Here is a 20659-nt window from a genome sequence, read left to right as displayed (position 1 = left end):
GATGTAGCATAGAGGAAGAAGAGATGTACAACACAGCCAATTTGGTAGCTTCACTGCATCTCTGATTAGTGGTAATGCTGTCCACTTCTCATGGAATAAGCCATCAGGACGGGGGGTTGGGCAAGACAAAGAGAACACGAACCAGGGCCAGCTCCAGCTTTTTTGCCACCCCAAGCAGCGAAGCGGGGGGGGGCAAAAAAAGATAAAGCTGATTGGCAGCACTTCAGCGGAAGCTCAATCGCGCCACTTCATTCTTCTGCAGCAATTCAGCGGCGGGTCCTTCGCTCCCTCTCTTCCTCTTCGGTGGCAGCTCAAAGAGAAAGAGAGGGACTGAGGGACCCGCCGCCAAATTGCCGCCGAATACCCGGACGTGTCGCCCCTTTCCATTGGCCGCCCCAGGCACTTGCTTCCTTCGCTGGTGCCTGGAGCCGACCCTGACACGAACTCATATAATATAGACCTGCAGCCAATTTTGAGCGGGTCTAAATGTATCCGATTATGCGACTGTCAGACAAGTTTGGGGATGTAGGTGGGGGAGCATTATCTAAATATATTTTAATGCATGTTGCTTCCAAAGTTTTATTTTTCCATAATCCAAGACAACAGGCAGAGCAAATTGCTCTAAACCAGTGATTCTCAACCAGGGGTACGCTTACCCTGGGGGTACATCAACTCATCTAGATATCTGCCTAGTTTTACAACAGGCTATATAAAAAGCACTAGTGAAGTCAGTACAAACTAAAATTTCATACAGACAATGACTTGTTTATACTGCTCTATAGACTATACACTGAAATATGTATATTCCAATTGATTTATTTTATAATTATATGGTAAAAATGAGAAAGTCAGCAATTTTTCAGTAATATTGTGCTGTGGCACTTTTGTATTTTTATGTCTGATGTTGTAAGCAAGTCGTTTTTAACGGAGGTGGAACTTGGGGATATGCAAGACAAATCAGACTCTTGAAGGGGGTAGAGTAGTCTGGAAAGGTGGAGAGCTACTGCTCTAAACAACAATTGCATTTTTATTCACAGAAAACATGGACCAAAACAAACAGCTTGCATATGGAGCATGCCGTGGGGAAACGAACGTGCACCCTGTAATCAGGAAAAATTATACAGTTATGCTCCACAGCCTTCTGCTTTCTGAAGAAGTTGGTTAAAATGCACATTACAGCTTCCCGCCAACGACAGGTTTCAATGTACCACAGCTCTATAAATAGCCACTGCCAGCTAGCATTAGAAGACACATGCTCAAGTACCAGCAAGTGGCTATTATGGAGAAGGCTCTGGTGGAAACGGCAAGGATTTGGGAGTATTTTTTGGTCCAGTTGGGTAAACTGATGCTTACTAAGCTTAGAGATTGAAGGAGAGACGTTTGTGCTGGTCACAGGACATGACTCAAGAGAGTGTTTGCTACTGAGGCTGTGTGGGAAGGATGCTCATAAGCAGGTCTTCCCAAAATGTTAAAGCTTAACCCCACCTTAAGGAAATCAAATCAACCGTGCCTCCCTTTCCCTGCACCAGGCCTACCTGGCAGACTGGGTAGATCTCCATAATAGGATACTTCCTCTCTTTTCTTACAAGCTCCGGTGAGCTGTGGAATACTTAACAATGCTCACACTGAAATGACCGTAAGTGGCACCTGGGTTAGCACCCATGTGAATGAGTAGCGCATTTCACATCTCAGAGCCATTGTTTCAGACTTTGCAAACACAAGCAGATATTTCTATTGCACAAACGAGCAGCAATTTTCATGTGCAAGTCAGGCACTTGGAGAGGTGACTGCTTTTAACATGCAATCAGCTGCCGATGCAAAAGTGGGTGCAGAAATTTGGATGGTGGGGATGAATACTGGGGCCAGAACGTAGCAAAGTGTTCTCAGGTTAATGGTTTCATGCAGTTGCATAAAGCTTGAGCTGATGCTGAGATTCCCAGTTTGAAAGCAAGAGACAATGATACTGCCAATCATTTTGATCGTTCTGGTATTTCAGTAACAATAGTATCAAATGACTGATGCACAGTCTGCTCTGCTCCATCATGCCGGACATCAACCCAAGTGCCATCTAGGACAAAAAACACCTCCAGCATACTGGGTAAGTCCTCACTGATACGCTCATGAAAGTTGTGATGGAATCTGGCACTGGATGAGTTAATCTTCTCAATTCCAACCTCCTCATAGGCACTGCCAGAGGACGAGTGTGTATGGTTACATACCATATCAGAATCTGCTACAGTTCTCTGGCCCAACAGGATGAGCTAAGACGCAAGAACAGCTTGGATTTTCTCATTCTGTTAGCTTGTCACAATCTTACTATTACTTAAACATGGTTCCTTGTGTGCGAGATATAGCGGAGCTCCCCCAGCCCAGCTGTATGAATGATCTGTCAGAACAGAGACCGGAAGGTTAATGGGTAGTTGCGCGCTATTATGTGGACATCACAGTGACAGGTAAGCCCGAAAGGAATTGTTACGTGCTGTACCAGAAGCAAGAAAGCAAAAGGCCAGACGTATTAAGTAAAAATGGGAAAGACAGTAGTTTGCTGACATGTGCAATTGACAGCGTGCTGTTTAAATCCTACCTCCTTGCAGCCTGCAGGCTGGATCAGAGCCTTAAAGAAGTAAGAAGGGAGATCACCTGGGAAGTCTGAGACGGTGGGGGGGGGGGCGGGAGAGAAAGGGAGGTTAGAAGAGGATTCGGAGGGACTAGCACCTGGAGCTCTGCTCTTGGTTATTGATGGTATTAGTAGGATGCCACTATGTCAGGTTCTCAGGAACAACAATAACTCATATGGGACCGGTAACATTCAAACAGGGAGGAGAGAGAGAAGGACAGATGCATTAAGGACAAAATCAGCAGCGTTTTCCATCAGCCCTAGAGCTCTCTGCTCTTTGCAAATGCCATGAACCTTCCCATGGTAGAACTGAACTAACCTTATCCAGCACCGGGTCATCCAGTCGCTGCTGCTCAACGCACTTGTGACAAACTCGGGACAAAAGTTCATGAGGTTCAATGAAGAGTCTTGAACTCAGCAGGAATGTAAAGATATAGGCCTTCTGGGGAAATGAAACAGTCAGTTCTACTTTAAGAGGGCTGTACAGTGTGTAACGTTTACCAGAAAATATCTTGAAATCCATATTTAGATTTTCTCCTTGTCACAAGACAGAGATGTTGCTGGTTCCTCAGGTTACAAGTATGCAGTCACTAGAGTCCACACTCTGCCTTGAATTTACATATTTGCATACATAAATACATATATAGATACAGGCTTTACTTATGGTTGCCCATGGAACACATGTAGTCTCCCCACTGGCTAAAGTGCAGAAGTTTAAACTGTACTTATTAAACATCTGAACATGCACCTTTCTTTCTAAACAGTTACACTCATGAGGGCAAAATTGTCTTCCGTTACACTGAAGCCAGTGGGATTGCACTGGTGCAAATGAGAAGGGCGTATGTCTAAAAGATGCATGGATTTCTGAACTTGACAACAGAATTTATTACATCTCTCATAGCCCCATTATCATATATCTGAGCACCTCACAATCTTGAGTACCTTTATCCTCACGTCACCCCTGTGAGGTAGGGCAGTGCAACTATCCCCATTTTACAGATGGGAAACTAAGGGATAGAGACTAAGTGACTAATCCAGGGTCAGACAAGAAGCCTGTACCAGAGCAGGGAACTGAACTCAGCTCTCCCAAGTCCCATGCTAGGACCATAACCACTGGACCATCCTTCCTCCCTTATATCAGTCTTTATTCCCTGTGATTTAAACCCTTCTCCCAACAGCAGCATCTGCGACCTCCATAACCCTCACTTCCAGCTCTTGCCAGCCCAGACTCATGGCAATGATCTGTCACTCGATTGCAGGGCTCGCCCTGCTAGCATTTGGTAAGATTTACTCTAGCAACTTTCCAGATTTCGTTTTCGACGCCAAGCTGTAGGAATGCCATCAGCAGCCCTACGAGTCACTGTTGTTGTGGAGGGGCAGGTCTGTGAAATAAACGGTTCCATTATTTACAAATATATTTGTACAGTGAGTTTAAAGCACATGCATGAATCTCAAATGAGAATCCTTGAAATATGGTGCAAAGTTGCTTTTGGTCCACAACCCCCAGGCGGCTTGGGTTACCATCCGGCAGCACCACCGATGCTCGTGAACAGCTCATGAAATATTTCACTTCGTATTGGGACTGCTGAAAACCCAACCCCAAAACCCTAGTTTAATTGCTTTTCTCATTTTTCAATTAATCTGTTCATGTTCAGGTGATCAGAAACAGAGCGACTGCTAATGTAAGACACTGCCTGTACTGCACTGAGAACTTTATAACTGCGACACTCTACGATTCTTCATAAGAAGAAGGGAAGGGATAGCTCAGTGGTTTGAGCATTGGCCTGCTAAACCCAGGGTTGTGAGCTCAATCCTTAAGGGGGCCACTTAGGGATCTGGGGCAAAAATCTGTCTGGGGATTGGTCCTGCTTTGAGCAGGGGGTTGGACTAGATGACCTGAGGTCCCTTTCAACCCTGATATTCTATAATACAAGTCATCCCACTGGGACACATTAGCACTGAAAAGTCTTCCAGTCAAATTCTGCCCTCAATTATGCAAATCCACCAAAGTCAATGGGCTGCATTAGTGCAAAAGAGGAGGATTTAGATTCTTGGATTAGATTCTCAATGCATCAGTGGAGTTACTCTGGATTTACATTGGTGGAACCAAGATCAGGATAGTCAGATGGGCCCTTGGGCCCAGAGACTGAAAGAATGTTGTGCACAATACATCCTAGGTGGCTATTATGAGTTGTCACGAACCGGGCTCTATTTTCAATAGGGGACTGCCTCTCACACACAGAAGCCTGGGCAATTTTAGCAACTGCTGAAGTTCTGCAAATTTACTGCCTGTTCAGGCTTAGAGCTATTTTTTACCTCAGTCTAGCATTGAACCTCTCCGGGCTGCTGTTATTTTTGAGGTGCCCCCCGCTCGACAGCTCACTAATTCATCAACACCAGAGCTTTACTTCTTGGTGTCTTATTTAAAGCAACAGATTCCCCCACCTGAAGCTCTCTCATGGAAACTTAATCACAGGGCAGTGCAACGGCATTTAAAGCAAAGCATCAATTTGCCAAGCTTTAATTGTAGGCAGCTTTAAATATGCTCTCTTGATTCAGAACCCATGCATTTACATTTCTGCATAAAGCGCTGCCCCGAGTTATCAACATTAAACTGTTTACTATACTATGAATTGCTTACTTCAGGGTAGTAATCAGTTGTAGGTATAAGATGTTGGATTAAAGCATCAAGAGATGCTGAGGCAAGGTTTCCATCCTGGAAGATCAGTCCCCCTTGATCATCTTCTTTTGCTGAGTGTAGATGAGGACTGAAGCCACAGGGAGTAAACATACTGGCAGAGCTCAGCGTTTGGGGCATGCCTCCCTGAAACAGAGAGAGATTCATATCAGAGACAAGAGCTACCTGATCTGCTCCCATAAACTCAAACATCTTCCTGTTTCAAATTAAAACACCCCCAGCAGTTAGTGAGACTAAGGAGGGTTTCTGTTTACACAACCAACATGATTTCGTGGCTGTGTGACGGCCTTATTTACATGCTGCATTGCTTCTTGACCACATCTGCTTTAGGAAAGTTACTGCTTGAGCACAGAAAACTCAGCTCCAGTTTTAGGAATAGAAGAGGACGACACCTGCCTACAGCATATGACTGAAGAGTGGTCCCAAACTATTTCGAGCCCACCCCAGCAGACAGTAATGGAGAATGTTTGCAAGAATTTGGTACACCTTAGGCCCTTTAAGAAGATCCTGTTCCCTGCTTTAGACCCTGGAGATTCCCATGTAGGAAAGGGGACGATTGGGCTTGAAACCCAGGACCTCCCAGGAGACAGCTGGAGGCTGGAATTTCCATGCCCCGTGGAGGGGGTGCTGGTCCTTCATGCCCTGTGGAGCTATTGCTAACATGCGGAGCAGGAGAAAGGGGAGAAGTTTCACCTGTGGCTTGCTGGATAAGGGTCTTGGGGGAAAGGCTGACGATTCTGTGGCTCTCAGGAGATGAGTGAGTGGATGCAGGGTGAGAGCGAACAGTGAGGAAGGAGCAGCACGTCAGGTGGAGAGAAGTACGGTAGGGATACTCAGGGGAAGAGGTGAGAAGGGAGATGGAGACAGTGTTGGGAGGGGAGGCAGAGGAACAGAGTGTGAGAGCCATAGAAGAAAAGAAGGCAGGAGTACAAAGAAAATAAAAGAAGGAAACAGGGAGATAGAAGGAATAATAGGAACGTGGGAAAGGACCAGAAAAGGCATCAGCATTATTTAGGCCAAGATTTTCAAAACTGGATGCCGGAAATTATGTTCCTAGGTCCACACTTAGCCACCTAAGTGTCTTAATTTCCAAGAAGTGCTCAGCACCCACGGACTTTAACAACAGCTGCTGGGTGCTCAGCACATTTGAAAACCAGACAATTTATTTCGGGGTCTCAATGTGGACCTGAGAGCATAACCTCAGGCTCCCATTGTTGAAAATCCTGGCCTGTGTTCCATTCCTATTCTCTGTGCCGGCTGGTGCTCCAGGGGCATCTCTCCCATTGAGATTTATGGGCTCATTTGATTGTTTATGCTGTTGACCAACTGTTTAGTTTTTGAGTTGGTGCAAGTGATACGGTAGATTTTTCCACGTAGGCCTCCAACACACCTCCAAGCAGCCCGGATGACACCGCCCAAGGTGTCACTCTAGCCAGAATGGAAGCAGTAGCATCTAATTTTAAAAAGAGTGCAGGTGTCCTTGTTAGTAAGTCTGCAATAGCCCTCCCATAGCAAATAATTGCTACTTTTTGTACACTCTTCAGACACGGTGTATTAAATGGGAAAAGACAGCCAAATCCCATCTGTTATTTCTAACACTCTCAATGTTACGTCTTGTTTCTATGGCAATAATCCCAAGAAAGATTACATGTGCGTATAGATCAAGAAATAAATCTCATGGATATGGGCTGTCTGGGCCAGAAATAAAAAAAAAAAAAGTTAAAAAGCTATAAATTTATATGACACATTCTTGCATCAATGCAAAATACAGAATTCAGGGTTATAATTAATGCAAAGCAATTCCTCACTGTCAGCACCATTTTTATTACCGAATAGAAATGTATTTGAACAGGATACTGCCTGAACTGTTGCATCGTTCTAAAGCTAAATAAAAGTGGCATGTACAGTTGTTTTACTTCCTTCTTAAATGTTGGTAAAGAATTAAGCTCCCCTCCCTGTCCTGTTTTGGTGCTCCAATTAATTTTGTGTCTCATTCTGAAACACACTGGCATCCCCCTTTAGGAGCTGAAAGATAACAGCATACCAACTGCTACTGCCTAATGCACTTCCTTTAGCTCAAGTGGCAGAGGTCTGTGTTGCAGTAAAGTCCCAGGGTTCAAATCCTGCTTATGATTCATGGGAGATGTTGCTACAATTGCTGCAGAGTTTGCATGTGATGAAGGATGACTGTACAAAAGACTACCAACTCTAGTGAAAACAAAGTTGTCGCATAAAACTTCCTTATTCATGCTTGAGAAGGTCACTGTCAAGTCAACTTGAGGTTAGGGCACTGACAGAGCTGGTTTCAATGTTTTACAAAACTATACTGCTCTTTCCTTCCTTTTTTAACGTGAGCTTGAAGTATCACTTCGTTCACAATATGGAAAAATGAGAACGTCCTTTACAATGAATCGCAGGCAGCATGTGTTTGTGCATTCTATCTAGTTTACGAGCGATGCTTTGGGTGACCTATGCTGTCAGTCACAGTAATGAAGGAAACAAAGAAGAAAATGTTGACTGCAGTAAAAAAAACAGAAAAGACATTTGTCTCATTCTGCCTGCCATGATTTATATAAAGGGGCACATGTCTTGTCTCGAGGTGTTGCAATATTATCCCCTTCCTGGAACGTGAAAGTGCAGCAAGCGGATATCAATGTGATCAGATTAGGGCTGTCAAACGATTAAAAAAATTAATGGCGATTAATCGCACTGTTAAACAACTATAGAACACCATGTATTTAAATATGTTTTCTACATTTTCAAATATATTGATTTCAATTACAACATGGAATACAGTGTACAGTGCTCACTTTATTTTTATTACAAATAAAAACAAAAAACAAAAACAAAAGAAATCGTATTTTTCAATTCACCTCAGACAAGTACCTGTAGACTCTAAAGTCTTACATGGTTTTGTTTTAGAGTGCAGTTATGTAACAAACAAAAAAATCTACATTTGTAAATTGCATTTTCATGATAAAGAGATTGCACTACAGTAGTTGTAGGAGGTGAACAGAAAAACACTATTTCTTTTGTTTATCTTTTTTATAGTGCAAATATTTATAATAATAAATAATAATATAAAGTAAGCAGTGTACTCTTTGTATTCTGTGTTGTAATAGAAATCAATATATTTGAAAATGTAGAAAAACAACCACAAATATTTAATACATTTCAATTGGTATTCTATAGTTTAAAACTGTGATTAAAACTGTGATTAATCACGATTAATTTTTTTTAGTTAATCACGTGAGTTAACCGATGAATTGACAGCCCTAGATAAGATCAATGCTTCCTTTTTAATTGAAACAACTGCTAGTATCACAACAACCCAAGCAACAATGTCTTTCCACAAAAGTGCACGTTAGTCCACACAGCCCTAGACAGCCAGCCCTCTCCTTGTTTAATTTTATACACTTTACCACTAGGTATCTCAGTAACCCCTGACACCTGGTAAACAACAGCATAAGCTGTGTTGTGCATGCTTCTTTAGCTTTCTACAATGTTAGGGATAGGATGTATTCCGAGTATGTATTCGAGGCTTCTCCAATAATGAGATACAACAGTTCAGGCAATATCCTGTTCCAATACACTAATATTAGGGAATAAAATGGAGCTTGCTGGAAGTAAAGAATTACACCGCATATAACGTAACACTGAATCCCGTATTTCCATTGTGGAAGAAATGTGGGACCATTTCTGTCTTATATTAATAACTAAAACATGGATTTTTAAATCACATACCTACTCTTCTCCTCTTTTTCCTGTCTCTCTCTATTCTTTTGACCTTCCTTTCATTAACTTCTTTAGTCTTGTACTGAATAATACATTATAATTCTTCTGTACGTTCATTTCACTGTATTACATATATTTAAAAAAATTAAGCTACCTCAACAGAAATAAGAGAATGATGTCAATATATTGAGTTTTATCTTTCCTCCCCCGCCATCCCAATCAAGACCACTCCATATTCCAAATCAGAGATTTTTATCTTGTGATCCTTTAAAAATGGCACCTGATGATATAAAGTTACATATAAAATTTTTGCAATTTTTACATAACAATGTGTACCAATGAGTTGTGCCCGATTAAGGGTTGAGCATAAGCCAAGAAAAGCTTTAAGGATTTGAACCACTGAGCTAAAAGAGTAGAACCAAATTCCAACTGCTGCTGTGCAAAGAAGCCTGCTACAAATTCTGCATATGGCCGGAATAGGAACAGGAATTTTCCACCCCAGTCCCGACTTCCCCAAAAGTCCAAGCAAAAGCCATGCAGCAAGCCTTCTGGGAGAGCAGTGGCAGTTTCAAACCAGCAACGTCTCTTGCACAGATTATTCCTGCTCGTCTATGGGCATTTTGTGTGCAGAGCCACCGCAGACTGGAATGGTGGTCCCTATTAACCAGAGGGATCAAACAGCTTGCCCCGGGTAAGTCTTTGGCAGAGCAGACAGTGGAGAACAGACTTTCTTGCTCGTAGGCCTGTGCGTCAACTTGTTACACTACCTAACCTCAGAAACAAGAGAAAGACAGTGGGCCGAATCTGACTTTGTGTCTGTATTTTGTGCTTGCAGTCCAGGTAGCTATCTAGCCTCTATCCCTGCAGGTTCTTAGCACCTCCCCAAAACATTATGGCTGGGAAGTATTTACAGGATTTACCCCACTTTACAGGCAGAGCACTAAGACACTGAAAATTCTGATGCTCTCAGCACCGTCACATAACTACCCTCATACTAATCCCGTAACCAATGCACATACAGACCGTCTGTACTAAACGCAGGTTAACTTTGCCGAAATCATCATTAAAGGCTTTGTGTTAGAGCAGGAGAGTGAGAGGAACTTCACGCGTGCATCTGTTTTCTTACCAACCCTGCTAACAAGGGTACTAATGGTTATGAGCTTTTTATATTACGTGGATGCAAAGGGCCAGATTTTCAACAGACTTTAGGCAGTGTTTAAGCTGGTTAGGCGCCTAACTCCTATTGATTTCAAATCAAACCTGATTGGGTGCCTTTGAAAATCTCGGCACCTCGCGGTGCCTAAACACGTTTAAAAAATCCGGCCCCAAAAGCCCCAACCTAGGGAGCGGAGCAGAGCTCAGATTAACGAAGAGGTTGCCAAACCTTTTCATAGCTTGAGCCACTGTAAACAGCAAAAATGCCTCCCCTGCCATTGCCATTCTACACACAGTCCCAGAGCATTGTTATAAGGGTAGGACACACTACTGTGCTGGCCAGAAACGGCCACTTGATTTCCTGGCATCAGTCACATGACCTAAGGCCAAATTCCAAAGGCAAATAAATACCCTGCCCATGTCCACTGACTCCAGTAGCTGCTGTTACAGCAGTCCCAGTGGTAATGACAGCTATTGCTTACCTGGGAAGGTAACATGAGGGAAGCAGTTAATGTATTTCCAGCTGGCTTTGACATGGTAAGTGTTTTATCCTTTTATCAACAGTTAATCAGCACCATTAACTTTTGATCTTCATTTCATCTCCTCTTCTCAGCTGTCTCTCTCTCTCAGAGAAAAACAAGGAGAGCCAGCCACATGTGAGCAGGCATCTCTTACCTTGGACTGCACTTTGGGAAGAACTGAGTTAAAGGGTTTGCTCTCTTGTAAGAGCGCCAGGGGCTGAAAGATGGAATCTTCCACGCCAGCCGGCCAGGCTGGCTATGCTGTTGGGCTATGAATAACTACTGAGCCTGAGTGGAGCAGCAAACATAGGCTGCTGCTTCTCTGTACATGGGGTTTAGCCCCGTGGATTCATGAAGCGCAAAGATCTGCTACGGAGATCTCTGGGCACTGCAGAGACCCCTGTGCAGAGTCACCATAAATCTTTTTCCATCTATTTTACTATTATTTGTATTACACTAACACCTAGATCGGGTGCTAGGTGATGTACAGACACACTGTAAGGGACCATACCTGCCCCAAAGAGCTCACAGTTGAAACAGACAAGACAAAGAGTGGGATAGGAAACAGGCATGAAGTAACTGTGCCACAACTAGAAAGAGACCCCAAGTCTTCTGATTGCCAGTCCAGGGCTCTATTTATGAGGCCACAGTGTCTCTCTAGGGACCGAGTTATATTTGAGATCAGTGCATGAGTGGCTTGGAGAAGACTCTCTCCATCATTGCTTTTGTCTACATGAGTTGTGGTTTGGCATTCTACATTTGAACCAGGTGGAAACAATTTCGATGCAGAATATGGCATGTCACTTAGGCATATGGTGTCAAAAACTTCCATTACTTTTAACTCTGCAGACAGTTTCAAGGCAAAAACCCGTGCCAGGATTTTTACGCCGTTGATAAATGTATTCCTTGGCATGAAGATTCCTCCTCACCCCTGGCTGAAGGAGAAACAAGCAGCCCAAGCTGGTTTTGATTGGATAAATGTGCCTATTTCGGAGAAGCCACGTTGGGGGCCTGTAGGTATCAGATGAATACACTGGTATTTTCATCCTGGATTTATAGTCACTTTCTCTCCAATGCCTCACAACTGTTTGGGATTAGCTTGGTGTTTATTGTGAGGGCCTATCACAAACGTTAGAAAAATCTGCTACACTACTAATCTATTTCCCCCCGTTTCACGGAGAAGCAGCAGGGGAGTCCGTGGGGCTGGTATTTGCCTATACAGGAGGGTTGGAATAACGCTGCTTTTGCTTTTCCCACTGATAGCTAAGCTAAAATTTGTTAAAGCTTTATCGCATCTTGACAGCATTCACCCTTCTGTATCTTCCTGTACCTTGTATTTCCTTCTTGCCACTTCTTTCCTTGCTGCCCTCCTTCCATAAAAATACAATGTACTCTTCTCCAGCAGTAGCTGTCTGGCTACCATTGCTTCTCTCAATAAAACATGCTCTTGTCCAAAGCCCTATATATGAGTTACTGCAGAGTGCAAAACAGCCGCTGTTTACGAGTGTGGTCACTGCCCTGACACCATCAATTTGTTATGTATTTTTGGACTACGAAAAGCCTTGTGTGAAAACCACATGCTAGCTGATCTCTTTTGGACCAATGCGCATTTATTTACCTCTCGTTGAGTCAGGGTATACTTCTGCATTGTCTCGGCAAAGCTAAAATAAAGCACATCTCGGTGCCACACTGTCGAATATGAGCTGTGGGAGCCAAATATTTTTGTTTTTAATAAAGCAATGGTTTTAGAATGTGGTGGTACATTTAGATTTTCTAACACAGTCTTTTCTCGGGTAAATTCTCTATGGGAACCGGGGTTTGTTTGCATAAGGACAGAGTGAAAGCTAAGAAAGGATCTCGGGATTTGGCCAAAGTTACTGCGTCATATCATATAGTTGCATGTAGTAGATATCCATACTAGGAGGGTCTTTCTTATTAAAGAGATGAGAAAAACTGGAAAAATTCTGCTTCAGGTCTCGATGTCAATGACAAAGTCCAGCAAACTCCAGGCCTCAGATGGAAACTGTCCAATTCCTCATCCTCAGATCCTCTTCTCCAGCGGCCAGAGCTTTACACTGGTGCCATGCTGTGATCATGTTTGCTGCTCAATGCATACTTCATCATGTCACTTGCAATGCACCTGACATTTTAATATAGCGTGTCTGCCAGATAAGACTTAGGCCTGGTCTATAGCTAAAATTAGATTGACCTAGCTACATCACTCAGTGCTGTAAAAAATTTCACATCCTGTGCAAAGCCCACTAACCCCCACTGTAGATGCAGCTAGGTTGATGGCAAGGTGAATTAACTACATTGACAGAAAACCCCTTCCATTTATGCTATGGCATACAGCAGCATAGCTGTGCCAATGTAGTGTAGACATACTCTTGGTATCGGGTTGGGCACAGTAGGCTAATGGGGCAGTTTCAGGCGGGATCAGGTCTCCGTGTTAACACAGATCCATATAATGGAAGTGGAAGGATGCAGCAGCATGCGTGTTCTGGAGAAATTCATCATCTGGCAAAACACTGAATGTGAAATAAAGGAATCACAGAATCATAGAAGATTAGGGTTGGAAGAGACCTCAGGAGGTCATCTAGTCCAACCCCCTGCTCAAAGCAGGACCAATACCTGTTAAATCATCCCAGCCAGGGCTTTGTCAAGCCAGGCCTTAAAAACCTCTAAGGATGGAGATCCCACCACCTCCCTAGGTAACCCATTCCAGTGCTTCACCACCCTCCTAGTGAAATGTTTCCTAATATCCAACCTAGACCTCCCACACTGCAACTTGAGACCATTGCTCCTTGTTCTGTCATCTGCCACCACTGAGAACAGCCGAGCTCCATCCTCTTTGGAACCCCCCTTCAGGTAATTGAAGGCTGCTATCAAATCCCCCCTCACTCTTCTCTTCTGCAGACTAAACAATCCCAGTTCCCACAGCCTTTCCTCCTAAGTCATGTGCCCCAGACCCCTAATCATTTCCGTTGCCTTCCGCTGGACTCTCTCCAATTTTCCACATCCTTTCTGTAGTGGGGGGCCCAAAACTGGATGCAATACTCCAGATGTGGCCTCACCAGTGCCGAATAGAAGGGAATAATCACTTCCCTCGATCTACCAGCAATGCTCCTACTAATGCAGCCCAATATGCCGTTAGCCTTCTTGGCAACAAGGGCACACTGCTGACTCATATCCAGCTTCTCATCCACTGTAATCCCCAGATCCTTTTCTGCAGAACTGCCGCTTAGGCAGTTGGTCTCCAGCCTGTAGCGGTTCATGGGATTCTTCCATCCTAAGTGCAGGACTCTGCACTTGTTCTTGTTGAACCTCATCAGATTTCTTTTGGCCCAATCCTCTAATTTGTCTAAGTCACTCTGGACCCTATCCCTACCCTCCAGCATATCTACCTTTCCCCCCAGCTTAGTGTCATCCACGAACTTGCTGAGGGTGCAATCAGAGAATTAATAAATTTATTGAACAAAACCAGCCACAGGACTGATCCCTGGAGCACTCCAATTGATACCGGCTGCCAACTAGAGATTGAGCCGTTGATCACTACCCGTTGTGCCTGACAATCTAGCCAGTTTTCTATCCACCTTATAGTCCATTCATCCAATCCATACTTTTTTAATTTGCTAGCAAGAATACTGTGGGAGACCGTATCAAAAGCTGTGCTAAAGTCAAGATATATCACGTCCACCGCTTTCCCCATATCCACAGCGCCAGTTATCTCATCATAGAAGGCAATCAGGTTGGTCAGGCATGACTTGCCCTTGGTGAATCCATGTTGACTGTTCCTGATCACCTTCCTCTCCTCCAAGTGCTTCAAAATGGTTTCCTTGAGGTGCTGCTTCATGGATTATTCCAGGGACTGAGGTGAGGCTGACCAGTCTGTAGTTCCCTGAGTTCTCCTTCTTCCCTTTTTAAAAGGTGGGCACTATATTTGCCTTTTTCCAATTGTCCGGGACCTCCCCTGATCCCCACGAGTTTTCAAAGATAATGGCCAATGGCTCTGCAATCACATCAGCCTGTTAAGGGACAGATTAAGAGAGAGGAATGGAAGAATAATGAACTTGAGGTTGACACACTGGGCTGTGATTCCGAAGATTTGGGCTCCACTTCCAAGGTCTCCCACAGATTTCCTTTGTGACCTTGAGCAAGTCACTTAGGGTATGTCTTCACTACCTGCTTGATTGGAAGACAGTGATCGAGCCAGCGGGGATCGATTTATCGTGTTTAGTCTAGATGCGATAAATCTACCCCCGAGCGCTCTCCAGTCAACTCCTGTACTCCAGCTCGGGGAGAGGTGCAGGGAGAGTCGATGGGGAAGTGGCAATAGTTGACTCACCGCGGTGAACACAACACGGTAAGTCAATCTAAGTACGTCAACTTCAGCTACGTTATTCACATAGCTGAAGTTGCGTAACTTAGATCGATTCCCCCCCAGTGCAGACCAGGGCTTAAACTCTCCATGCTTCAGCTCCCCATCTGCAAAGTGAGGATAACAACACTACCTTTCTCCTACTTTCTTTGTCTATTGTAAACTCTTCAGGACAAGGACTGTTTCTCGCTCTGGGTTTCAACACCACCTAGCACAATGGCGCCTGATCTTAGCTGAGGTCGCTAGTCGCTACCATAGTACAAGTAATGAATAACAGCAGTAGATTCACTGGGATCCTTAATACGCGAAGCTGGTTTCTTGTACATGCATTTTTCCACACTAGTTTCATGCATTCTTAAGCTATTCATTTTAGCAGAGAAAGACCGTTTAGAAAGATAATCCCGATCCCTTTTCTTTTTTGCCAGGAGGGGAGCTGAAGAAGGGGGAAAACGATCAGCAGTGTTTCAGAAAAGTGAAGGAAAAAGAGGCATATCGTACTAACTGTTTCAGCTTGCCTGGGCCGTGGTTATAAATGGCTTCTCAGCAAGTGTGGGTGGTGTTAAGAACATTATTATGTATTTGATGCTGATGTAATTAGGGAACTGGTGGCAGATGTTGCTTCCTTTTCACCTTTTCAATAAGCTATAAAACATTCAATTTACAGACCGTGATGCAGTAAAATGGCACAAAATTCAACCTGTCAATCCCAATAATGCCGGGAATGATTAAGTGAGCAATATACGGAAACTATACAAATGCACAGGAATCGCAAGGGATGAGTGTGGGGCAAACCACCGACATTCTGGTCTATTTCTCCCTTACTGTGACCTCCTAATTAATAATCATACACCATAAAGGACAGCAGCTGTATATCAGTCTCCCAGCCCAGCTTCAATATGAAGGAGTCAGGGTTTGACCCAAGGTCCACAAACTCCCACAGACTTCATTCTAATAACTTCATTGGGTTGGATCTGGCCCTCTGGACAGTGCTAATGTAAAATACAGAGGGGTTTTGCTCCCTGACATGTGCACATCACTGCATCTAAAGTCAGTCAGTAATATCTTCCAGCAGTATGTGTTCCATCATTGCAGTAAAATGACAATGATCATAGTTGTCACTGTGTTACAGGTTTATGAGAAATATTTTGCCATCAAAATATTACACTGAAAAACCAACGACTCCCATCACTTATCTACAAATCTGCTGATAAGTGTGCTACTGAAAGAGGGCCAATTTATAGATGACGGCGAGGCAGTAAATCAATTACCAGTACATTGCTTACAGGAGCAAGGTCACCTTGCCAGGGGAATGTTCCTGTTTATGCTCATATCTGTAACATTTGTTTGATAGGGAAAAACGAAACACTGATTAGCATGAATTTGGTAGCCAGTCTGAAGCAGAATGTAAATCAGAAATGGGAAGATTTACGGCCTATTAAATTGAACTCCAATCAAAATCCCATCCAGGCAACAGTTCCCCAAGGGCTTCCATTTGTTAACGTCACTTTTTTTTTTTAAATAACTTTCTTTTTCATGTAACATCAGCAGTAATAAAAGCCCTTCGGTATCAAGCAGCACAGAAAACACATTATTTACCTTAAAATACCATCACTGCTTGGAACTATAATGAACTAGAGTCATGAAGTACAACACTGAGAAAACTCAGGTATGAATCCATAGATGCAAAACTTCTTCCTTAATCTGTAAAGAAATTCTGTTCTCATTAAACTGGTGTAAGTCTGGAGTATTTCCATTGACTGCAGTGACGTTACTTGAGATCAACACTGGTGTGAGATCAGACTCTAACCCCTGATGTCTATACAGTTTAGTTCCTATGCTACTCATGCCGGCTAGACGTTCTCAACAATAACTTTGTCTGTGTAAGGAATACAGGATAGGACCACTGTATATTTGTAGCCAATTATTATTAGAATGATAGAAATACCAAAAAGGGTGCATAAACTCCAGGTGCTCTTGACATAGCTTTAAAATATATTCTAAGTGCAGCTGTACACTTCAAGATAATCCACCACTGGTAGCAAGTGGGGCAACTAAAAACGTTAATTCACCATTCTTTACCCTTATAATCTCTTTCCCCCACCCATTTTCAAATGCCTGGCAAATAATTATAGTCAATAAATGAACTGTTCTGGGTGTGTATATGAAACAATGGCATTTTTTTTGTTTTAGGACATTGAAAATTAAAGCATAAAAATGGGGGAAATGAGAGAGACCCTTTTAAAAAATGGAAGAATTTTTACTTATGATTTGGCAAGCACTGACCGTGCACTCAGAACTCTACAAAACACAAAAATATGGGCCCTGGTCCAAGGCATTTACAAACTACGCACCTGATCCGAAGCCCACTGCAGTCAGTGGCAGTCATTTGCTTGACTTCAACAGGCTAGAAAAGACTGCACTGAGAAAGGGGATAACTTAGGCCAGATCTACACTATAAACTTACACCCACACCCCTGAGTGATACAGTTATACTAACCTAACCCTCAGTGTAGACAGCACTATGTTGACCAGAGAGCTTCTCCCATTGACATAGCTACCGCCTCTCGCAGAGGTGGATTAATGGGAGAAGCTCTCCTGCCACTGTAGTAGCGTCTTCACTGAAGCGCTAGAGCGACGCAAGTGCAGCTATTTTAAGTGTAGATATGCCTTTAGGTTCCTTTATGTAGGCAGGAGTGATGGTGATGTTATATCAACATAAAGTCATAGAATATCAGGGTTGGAAGGGACCTCAGGAGGTCATCTAGTCCAACCCCCTGCTCAAAGCAGGACCAATCCCCAGACAGATTTTTACCCCAGTTCCCTAAATGGCCCCCTCAAGGACTGAACTCTCAACCCTGGGTTTAGCAGGCCAATGTTCAATGGGGAGGCCATTATATGAATCATGGAAGAGAGGGTTTTTAAGAAGGATTTAAAGAGATTTTGTGATGACTTAAAAGCTCTAAATTAAAATTGTATTGGGACTGGTACAACAGTATCTGCTTGGTGTGCAACACTCTCCTAATTGTACTTAAATTAAGAAATCCAACTTTAGAATTTTAATATACTAAATAAATGTATATGATGCACCTACCTTCTGCAGCTTCCTTCCCACATAGGAAGCCACTGAATTAGTTTTTGTGCTTACGTTTCACCATTACATACCCTGCAACCACTATTACATGAGTCAAAAGGAATTACAAAGACATAAGAGGAACTGATTTACTGATTGTTTTAAAGGCAGTGTCTTTTAGCTTTATTATTTTAACATTTGAAGTTTGAGTCTGCATTACTGCACTGTTAATCCACAGTTACATTTTCAATCTTTTGACTGTCTCCGAATCTTAAGAACACCATCTATTTACAAGGACAGAAATGTTTCAGATCATGTCTGAGGACATATCCCGGACCACAGCTAGAAAAGTGATAATTTAACAACCCATTTTCTCCTTGAAATGGATATTACTTTGATAGTGGGAGCTGTCTCTCCCGGCCCCCCAGTCCCTCCCTTCCATTCAAAGCCTGGTTTCGACCTCTGCAGTAAGTTTCTTCTGTTCTTGTTTAGGTTGCTTTTGACACCTTGGTGTTTGCCTTTGATAACTGGGGCCTGATTCTCTACTGCCTTCCATCTTGCCTGGAGTGTAAAATGGCACCAAATCAGAGTGGCTACCAAATCAGCAATTTGCACAGTGTGAAAATTGCACCTCCAAGCAGTGTACAGTCAGAATGTGTCTGCATAATAGCTGCACACGGGGATTTGGGCCTAGCACACGCTTTGGCTTGGGGGTATATGTCCAGCGTGGACCCAGAGTACATACTGGGCTTGGTAGCCTGCACTGAAGCCCACACTTCACTGTGCTAGCTGGATTCAAGCTAACCTGTGCACAGCTTTCGACATACCCCCGATTTACATTGGTGTAACTGAGACTAGGAGCCAGAGGATAACTTTACTGAAATCGATGGAAAGTCACACTGGTATAACAGTGCTGTGGCTGAAATCAGAATCAGGCCCCTTGACACTACAATGCTGTCAGCTTTGTAGCCACGCGGATGCCTCTCTTTCCGTCTGAACCAAGGGCAGCTCAACTTGAAGCTTAAAGAATTACAGCTGAAAACCCATAAATTAAACAAAAACGCAGAGCTAGGTCCACTCTCACCTCATCTCAGATAAACAGGTCCCAACAAGTATAAAAGCCTCCCACACCAAGCAAAGCAATTTATGCAGAGGGGAAAAAAGAAAGCTGTATATCAAACAGATAATTACAAGCACAGCTTTATCTGTCCCTGCTGATTACTTTCAGCTAGGTTTGATGATTCTGTCATCACGCAGCAGGTTGCTCCGAAAGCAGCATGTCACAACACTTCAATCACAGTTCTTTCATTTATTAGCACCTACTGTTACCTGTCTCCTAGTCGAAAATCTTAACATGCATTTATAAATTGGTCTCTGGAGTCTGTCAGAGAGGTTTAAAAAACAATAAATCATATTTTTTTTATATATTCACACACATACACATACGCACACACACACACATACACACACGGACCCATGCAAAATATATACATAAATGACTGACTGTAAAGAGAACAGGAGTACTTGTGGCACCTTAGAGACTAACAAATTTATTAGAGCATAAGCTTTCGTGGACTACAGCCCACTTCTTCGGATGACTGTAAAGATTATTTATAACTAATTACCCATGGAAGAGAGCCAAATCCTACAGCCCACATACATCAATAATCACTGAACTGCAGCACAAGCACTGCTAGGTACAGTATGTCAATTTTTCACTATTGTTAATTATACCATATTGCAATTCATAATCTGAGCAGTTACCTGATTAGCACAGAAACCCTATCCATTTTGATTTTTTTAAGAATCCCTGGCCTCGATACATCCCTTAGATTTATGGTCCCTGGAAAACAAGCTGTCCCCACTGCCCTTGCATGTGCAGATGCAGATTCTCTATGGTGGATGGAATACTATAAACAATAGCACTTAGCATTCATCATTGATTTTCATCTGTGGCTCTCCAAGAGCTTTACAAAGTATTTTAGAGCTGGAAGAACAGAGAGGCTGAGAGACTTGCTCAAGTTCACATGAGCAAGTCAGTAGAACAGAACCCAAATATGCTGACTCTGGAACCAAGGCCCTAGCTCCAGGAACACACTGGGCATGTCTGTACTGCAACAAAAGACCCGCAGCAGGTCCAGGTCAGCTGACTCGGGCTTGTGGCGGCTCAGGCTGTGGGGCTACAAAGCGGCAGTGTTGACCATCTGGCTCTGGCTGGATCCTGGGCTCTGAGACCTCGTGATGGGGGAGGGTCCCAGAGCCTGGGCTCCAGCTTCAGCCCAAACGTCTACACTGCAATTTCATATACCTGCTGTCTGAACCTCGTGAGCCTGAGTCAGCTGACCCAGGCCGTGCCGTGGGTCTTTAATCACAGTGTAGACGTACCCTACGGGCCAAATTCTGACCTACACCAATGCAAGAGGGACAGTGCAAAGGGGCTGTGCCAGCGTAACCAACACCAGAATTTGGCCTTAAATACAGATTT

The 20659-nt window shown here is 43.4% G+C and overlaps 1 protein-coding gene across 1 annotated transcript in view; it reads right to left on the bottom strand.

Moving 5' to 3' along the window:
- The window catches only part of RASGEF1C (RasGEF domain family member 1C), a 108971-nt gene that overhangs the window by 46703 nt on the left and 41609 nt on the right, over positions 1-20659 (bottom strand). Inside the window, exons 2-3 of the mRNA XM_054038643.1 lie at positions 5259-5441; positions 2937-3059 (exon numbers count right to left, since the gene is read on the bottom strand). Coding sequence (XP_053894618.1) covers positions 2937-3059; positions 5259-5435 — 300 coding nt within the window. The 5' untranslated portion in view covers positions 5436-5441. The remainder of the gene's footprint in view (positions 1-2936; positions 3060-5258; positions 5442-20659) is intronic.

Source organism: Malaclemys terrapin, chromosome 8 (genome assembly GCF_027887155.1).
Source record: "Malaclemys terrapin pileata isolate rMalTer1 chromosome 8, rMalTer1.hap1, whole genome shotgun sequence".
NCBI classification, from domain to species: domain Eukaryota; kingdom Metazoa; phylum Chordata; order Testudines; family Emydidae; genus Malaclemys; species Malaclemys terrapin.
This window is presented reverse-complemented; position numbering and strand designations above follow the sequence as displayed.